An 8406-nucleotide genomic window follows, 5' to 3' on the forward strand; every position below is an offset into this window, starting at 1 on the left:
GCGAAGGCGACTCACCCCAAGCCTTCGCGAACGTGGCCAAGACATCACGAAATCGAAGAACAGAACCATTCAGTCCCTTAATTCCTCCTTCGTGATCATGTGGGTTCCTTCGCGTTCGTGAAGATGAAAACTTGAATAACACACCGGCAAATTTTTGAATTAGCTCAGAGCAGTCCGAAACGCACCCGAGCCCTCTGGGACCCCGTCCAAAATGCACCAACAAGTCTATAATCATAATACAGACATGCTTGAACTCTCAAAACACTTAAAGCAACATCCAAACTAAGAATCGCACCCCAAAACTAAATTGGATCAAGTTATGAACTTCAAGATTTCAACTTACTCTGAATGCGCCGAATCATACTTAGACTACTCGGAATGATATCAAATTTTGCGTGCAAGTCTTAAATCACCATACAGAATTATTCCCAAGCTTAAAATTTCAAACGGACCTCGATAACACCAAAACCTACTCCAAACCAAACTTAAAGAACTTAAAAACCTTCAATGCGCCAACTTTTAACAGCAAGTATCGAAACGCTCCCGGATCATCTGAAACCCGATCCGAACACAATCCCAAGTCCAAAATTATCATACAAACCTATTGGAACCTTCAAATCCCGACTCCGAAGTCAGTCACTCTAAATATTGACTTAAGTCAAACTTAACCATTTTAAGCCATTATTAAGGAACTGAGTGTTCCGATTTTAACCCGAACCCTTCCAAACCTGAACTAACCATCCCCGCAAGTTATAAAATAGTAAAAGCAAATACATGGAGTCTTAATTAGGATAACGAGGTCTAGAATGCAAAATTACCGGTTGGGTCGTTACACTGATATCTTCTCAATATTTTAATAACAAATGTAATATCAGGTCTAGTGCACACATAATCATACATTAAGATTCCAACAATAGAAGCATATGAAATGTTCTCATTTTTTCCCTCTCAAGGTCATTCTTCGGGCACTGGTTCAAATTAAACTTGTCACCCTTCACTATGGGCTACACTTGGTGAACAATCTTTCATCCGAAACCTCTCTAAAATTTTATTAATTTAAATTTCCCGAGATAAATCTAAAATACCTCGGTGTTTATCTAAGTGAATCTTAATGTAAATGAAATAAGATGCATCACCCATATCTTTCAAATCAATATTTTGAGAGAGAAATTGTTTCACTTCATATAGCATTTCCATTTCATGTGCACTAAAAAGGAAGGAAGATTGATGCAACTATAACCAAATGAAATATTTCTAAGGTGAGGATCCAAGCCTGATGGGTACATAATTCGGTGGTACTTTTTATTGATCACAAATCATTTGTTATCGCACTGTACTCCTTTTGTAAGATCATCTTCATCCCAGATTCTTCATGATATATGCCATTTTCCTCCTAAAAATAACTTGTTTTTTGTTAGTCGGCAGCTAACCATCTCCGTGTCCTCTTTTCTTCTTCTGAGTGTCTTATCCACGATCAACACATGAGAAGGATCGTTGGCCAGTTGCAATTACTTCTTTTTTTGAAATATGATATAGAGAAATCATTATCTTCACTGAAATATGTTTCAATTCTGATATATACATTGATCCATAATGTTCTCAACAAATCCAAATGAAGAGATGACATTATAGAATTTTAAATATCACTACGGGAGGCTTGATTCAATTCATATATAGATTTCTTTAGCTTGCATACCAATTGCTCACCATTACTAGAAGAGAATCCTTCAGGTTGTTTCATATAAACCTCTTTCTCTAGATCACCATTAAGATATACGGTTTTCACATTCATTTGTTGTAATTTTAATTCAAAATGGGCTACTAATACAAACATGACACATAAGTAATCTTTCTTAAATACAGGAGAAAAATTCTCTGTATAATCGATTTCTTCTTTTTAAGTGAATCTTTTAGTAGTGAGTCTTGTCTTATATCTTTCAATGTTATCCAATGAGTCTCTTTTAGTTTTAAAGATCTATTTACATCCAATGATTTTTTACACCATTAGGTAACTCAACAAGACCCCAAACCTCACTACTCTTCATGGAGTTTATCTCTTCTTTTATGGAATTTTACCATAATTATAATTCTTTACAACTCATAGCTTGTGAAAATGACTCAAAATTATTTCGGCTTCAATGTCAGATACTTGTAGATACACAATATAGTCACTAAAAATTACTGATTTTGTTTCTCTAGTAGATCTTCTTATTGTTGTATCAATATTTTTCTGAGGATCATGTTGTTCAACTGGTTGTTCAATAGTTTCTGGAATTTCTTGAACAACTTGATCTACTGAAATATTTTCAGCAGTGTGTGGAACCTTAATGACTGGTTGCTTAAAACCCAATTGTACTTGACGAGTGTTATGTACAATATCCAATCTTTCACTTAAAGTGGAAAACTGATCTCTTATAGATACTATATTTTGAAATTGATCACTCCCATTAATCAAGTCATTCTCAAAATATTTTGCCTTTTTTGATTCCACAATTCTAGTGCTATAAAATAGACATTAAAATCTGTATCGTTTAGACCTTTCAGCATTTCCAATGAAATATCCACTATTAGTCCTCAGATCTAGTTTCTTTTCTTGTAGATTGAATACTCTAACTTCAGACGGGCTTTCCTATACACATATATGTCGCAAACTCGGTTTCTAACCTTTAAATAACTCAAAATGTGTCTTTTGGATAACCTTGGTTAAAACTCGATTTAATATATACACTCTCATTTTATGAGCTTCAATCCACAAGGACTTAGGTAGCTTAGTTCTACTCATCATACTTCGTACCATGTTCTTTAAAATTCGGTTTCTTCTTTCTGCTATCCCATTTTGACCTGGAGAACCTGGCATATTATATTGGGCAACAATTCATTTTCCTGAAGAAACTTAGCAAATGGACCTTGTGCTTGTATATACTCAATGTATTTATTATAATACTCACCGCCTTTATCTGAACTCACAATCTTAATTTACTTTATGTTATTTCTCTACTTCAGCCTTGAAAACCTTAAAGGCTTTTAATGCTTAACTCTTATTATGTAGAATATAAAGATACATGTAATGTGAGTAATCATATAAATAAATAAATAAATATATATATATATATATATATATCTATATGTATGATTTCTAATATAGTTTAACTCCTCTTGGAACCTTTCTTTGACTTATTGGTCTGCTTGCTTTTAATGTTGTCCGCACAAGTATCATAATCAATAAAATCTAGAACACTAAGTACTCCCATCATTTTTTTTGGTAAATAAATTTTTATTACCAATCGAAAATATGTACTTAAGAAAAAATAAGCAAACTGAATATTCGACATGATGCCACAACATCAAGATATATGTCCTAATCTCTATCATTTACTAATCTCTTAATTCTATCTATGGAGATATGTACTAATCTCAAGTGCCACAAAATAGAGGTGTTATAGTTGAAACACGCGGCATACTCGTTGCTTCTAGAGATATTGATCCAAAGCTCGAGTATCAAGCAGATTGATAGCGGATCGAAGGGAGTGCGATAGGGCATTATCTATCTGGGTCGGTGCCAGACTCCTTTGTGAATCAGTCCCTTTCCTTATCTTCAAGAGTTCGGTTAGTTGATCGAGAAAGTGGCAGGACCGTAAAGCTTAGCCTTGAGTTGGACTACGGTCCAGAGAAGATGGTATCCTCAAACCGCCTAAGAGACTTTCCGATTGTCGAAGGAAGGAAGTTCACTTTTTAGTGACTTGTCTCCTATGCTACGCTCTCAACTGGATCAATCGCTTTGTCCTGATTTATTGAACAAGTGCCCTGTGGAACATATTTTCTGTCTTCATTCATAACACATCGTTTAGTGCCATCTTGAACACGCATAAAATTATAAATGACATAATTTTGTAAATTAAGATAGAAAAGACTATCAGACAATATACCATTACCGATAATTTTAGATTTATAAAGTAGATTGATATAACTTTCTTCAAAGTTCAAGGATAAAAAAAAAAATACAAGTCTTGAAACTGAAATTAAATTCCTAAAAAAACTAGGAACATAAAAGGTGTTTTCTAATTTCAAACTGAAACCACTACTAATAACTAAAATACATGTTCCAATGGCCTCCACATGCGACTGCATCTTGTTTCCAGAATAGATGCTTCGCTCAACTCCCACTGACTTTTGCAGGTTTCTTAACCCTGCAAGGAATTTGCAATATTGATTATAGAACCAGAATCAACACACCATGTGCTATGATTAACATAAGTCATATTAGCTTCATAAGTTACAAGAGAGATAGAATTACCTTTCTTCTCAAGCCATTTCTGAAACTTGACGAAATCTTTCTTCATGTGGCCCTTCTTTCTACAGAAGAAACACAAGGATTCTTTCTTGATGTCAGTTTCAAGGGGTGCCTTCCCTTTCCCCTTCTTCTTAGCTTGTTATATCCTCTTTCCTTGAGTAGCCATGAATGCACTTTATCATGTTTCCATCAACAATCGTCCCTCTTCTTAAACACACATGGTCAGAAGTTCATTAATGGACAATTTATCTTTATGTGTGTTATAAAAGATGTTAGAGGGAGCATACTGTTGCGGAAGAGAGTTCAGTATATAGTACACAAGGAAAGTTCCAAACATTTCAACCTCAAAAGTTTTTATTGAGCTGCTAAGTCCCGCATTTTTATGATGTGCTCACCCACACCTCTCACACGAGTAGCTTCATTGATGAGAATTTCATAATTAAGGTGCTGACAAGTGTCTTTTCTGAAGTCTCAAATTTTTCTTCAATAACCTTTAGTATTTCCTTGACATTGGTATCTGTCACGACCCAAAAGCCAACTAGCCGTGATGGCACCTAACCCAACCCACTAGGTAAGCCAGTTAAGAATAAATCAGTTTAAATAATATTTATTAAGAGAAAAAATGATAATTCAAATGAACTATTATACAAAGAATTTCCAAGGACCGGTAGTACAAATTATGAGCTTCTAAGATTTAGATTTTTACAAGACTGAATTGAAATAATTACAACATTTGTTTGAAATGTAAATGAATAGAACTCGAATCTAATGCTACCGAGGACAAGTGATAGCCATAACTGGAACGCAGGTACATCTCCAGATCCAGCTCCGGCCGTACACACCAACATCAGCATCCAACATCTGCACGCAAGGTGTAGAAGTGTAGTATGAGTACAACTGATCCCATATACTCAATAAGTAACAAACCTAACCTTAAGTTGAAAGTAGTGACGAGCTGGGATATGGGTCATAGTCTAAATCCAATAACCAGCCATGGTTCATAACAATCTAACAAAAAATATACAAGAAGATAACTTAGAGATAAGATGCTCAACTCGTTCACAGTTACGAAAAATAGGTATGCTTTTCAAGTATAATAGTATATCCCAAATCTTTCACCGAAAAACACCAAAAATATATGAGTAAGTTTGAAAACTGTGATTTACCCAAAACATTTCAAAAATAAATAAGATATTTCATTTTCAGATAGCATGAGAAAAGTACATCTCTATGCCTATATGTCAATATGAAGGTGAAATCAAGAATGTCACCAAAAACGGGTGGCATGAGGAAATGCATCTCTATGCCTGTATCTCAAGTACTCGCACTCTCAAAGTACTCAATCTCACTGTCTCGTATTCTCACTCACCATGCTCAATACTCAACATACTCAGTCACTCAGTACTGTACAGGATGGATCCATCCCAACCATATATAAATCTGGGGCAGATCCGAGATGAGGCATATGAACTAGACTCGGAAGGCTTGGGCTATCTTCCTCGGCCTGCTATGGATTTCTTACTGATTATCCTTTGGAGGACTAGGGTAAATTGATTTTGCCTCTGCCTCTGGAAGGTTCTCCCCTCCCCTTTGATGTATCACCACGACCTCGTGATCTAACCATTTTCAATAACAAACAACATCAGGAGTCATTTCCAATTTAAGTGCAGATAAATAGATAATCATAGAACAAAACATATTTGTAGGGTGGGGAAGTGCAGTCCGCACAATTGCAAGTGCGGCCGAAACCTGGGTTATGCGGACCGCACAATTTGAACTTGCGGCCGCAGAGATGAAACTGCGGTCCGCACAATTATCAGTGCAGCCGCACTATGAGTACCTCGAAATAGGAACTCTCTAAAGACAGAGATTGGCCTGATCTGCGGCCGCACAGAGTTTTCTTCGTCCGCGATGGGATTCCTGCGGTATCCACAATTTTAAGTGCGGTCCGCACATTATTGCCTTACCAACTGCCCTAGTCAACTCTTCTGCGGACCGCACAATTTCTTGTGCAGCCGCAGATTTCAAAATTAGATCGGGCAGATTCCTTAAGGGTTTAAATTTATGCACGAATTGGACATGGTAATAGCAATTAAAAATGATAATGAAGATACCCATTCCCCAAATAGCATTTAGGAGTTGACCCAACACAATTTAAACCCCACATGGATAGAAAATAGACTTCTAATGACAAATGGTCTAAAATAACTAACAAATTATAAATTAAACTAAGAAAATTAAAGAATCCTAGAAGTTATTTGAACATACAAATGATGAAGCAGTGTTAAGGAATGATAACAGATGCGTCTCTAGGTAGTAGATGATTGAACAAATGTGTGCACAATTTTAGGCCCTTTTTTTGAGTGCTCATAGTGAAAAGTTTGAACAGTAGCCTTAGCATTATTATTTATATAAAACGGATCTGTCTAAGGAACAACGAGACGAGTGCGGCCGCATAATTCCTTCTACGATTTGCACTCTGTTACCTAGAGGTTCATTTTTCTTTGATGATCTGCGGTCTGCAGATTTAGCTGTGCGGCTGCAGATTTTGGTGCAGACCACAGAATTCGATGTGCCGCCGCACTTTGGCTGTTTCTCTGACAAATAAACTTCAGAGAGTTTGCACTTTTCCATCTCAATTTGTGTGATCCGCACAAGAATTGTGCGGCAGCAATTGGCTTCTACTGTAGCATTCAAAATTGTGCGGTCCGCACATTTCCATACTCAGTCATTTTTCTGAGCACAGTTCTTGTAAAGCACACTCATTCCTGCAACACACTTCAAATCCAGTTAGCACAAAATAAGACCTATCTAAAGAAGAAGAAAAGAAAAAGAAAAAGAAACATGGGTTGCCTCCCAAGAAGCGCCTGATTTAACGTCGCGGCATGACGCAGATTACCATCACTTCAAATGAATCACTGCCACCATGTGGCCATCATAAGCTTGTCCCAAATAATACTTCACCCAGTGACCATTGACTCGGAATACCTCATCATTTTTGTTCTTCAAGTCCAATGCACCAAAAGGTGTCACATCCACAATTTCAAAGGGACCACTCCATTTGAATTTCATCTTTCTGGGAAATATCTTCAATCGTGAGTTGAACAACAAAACAAGATCTCCCACCTTGAACTTCTTGTTTCGGATGTATTTGTCATGAAGGTACTTCATTCTCTCTTTGTACAAGGAAGAACTTGCATATTCATGGTACCGTAACTCATCTAATTCATTTAATTGTACAACCTGCGAGTTAGCGGTTGCATTCCAATCCAGATTTAACTTCTTTAAAGGCCACATGGCTTTATGCTCGAGTTCCACCGGAAGATGACAAGCTTTGACAAATACCAAACGGTATGGAGACATCCCGATAGGAGTTTTGAAAGGAGTCTAATAAGCCCATAGTGCATCATCAAGCTTCTTTGACCAATCCGTCCGGTTAGCATTCACTGGTTTGGACAAAATACTCTTTATCTCCTGGTTGGAGACTTCCACTTGACCGCTTGCTTGTGGATGATAGGGAGTCATGGCTTTATGCGTGACACCAAACTTGGTGAGTAAAGTGTCAAAAGTCTTGTTGCAAAAATGCGACCCCCCATCGCTTATGATAGCCCGCGAAGTATCAAATCTTGTGAAAATATTCTTCTTCAAGAATGCCACCAAACTTCTCGCTTCATTGTTGTGTAGAGCAATGGCCTAAACCCATTTAGACACATAATCAATTGCGACCAAGATGTAGGTGTTTCCACAAGAACTCACAAAAGAACCCATGAAGTCAATACCCTACACATCAAAGATATCAATTTCCAAAATGGTAGTTAGAGGCATTTCATTCTTCTTCGAGATTCCACCGGCCCGTTGGCATTCATCACATCTTTTCACCATATCACTTGCATCTTTTTAGAGAGTGGTCCAATAGAAACTGTAACTTAGCACTTTAGCCGTCGTTCTTGCTCCGCCATGGTGACCACCATAAGGCGAAGAGTGACAAGCCTCAAAAATAACATTTTGCTCTTCATCTGGTACACATCTTCTAATTACCTCATCCGTCCAAATCCGAAAAAAGTATGGTTCATCCCAATAATAGTCTTGACGATCCCGTTTGAGCTCCTTCCTTT

The 8406-nt window shown here is 37.0% G+C and overlaps 1 protein-coding gene across 1 annotated transcript; it reads right to left on the minus strand.

Moving 5' to 3' along the window:
- Nucleotides 1–7192: 7192 nt before the first annotated feature.
- LOC138901836 (uncharacterized) lies at nucleotides 7193–7654 on the minus strand. Its single transcript, XM_070189633.1, has one exon. The coding sequence runs from the start codon at nucleotides 7652–7654 to the stop codon at nucleotides 7193–7195; it is 462 nt and encodes a 153-aa protein (XP_070045734.1).
- Nucleotides 7655–8406: the final 752 nt, after the last annotated feature.

The sequence above is a fragment of the Nicotiana tomentosiformis genome, chromosome 11, assembly GCF_000390325.3.
Source record: "Nicotiana tomentosiformis chromosome 11, ASM39032v3, whole genome shotgun sequence".
NCBI lineage: Eukaryota > Viridiplantae > Streptophyta > Magnoliopsida > Solanales > Solanaceae > Nicotiana > Nicotiana tomentosiformis.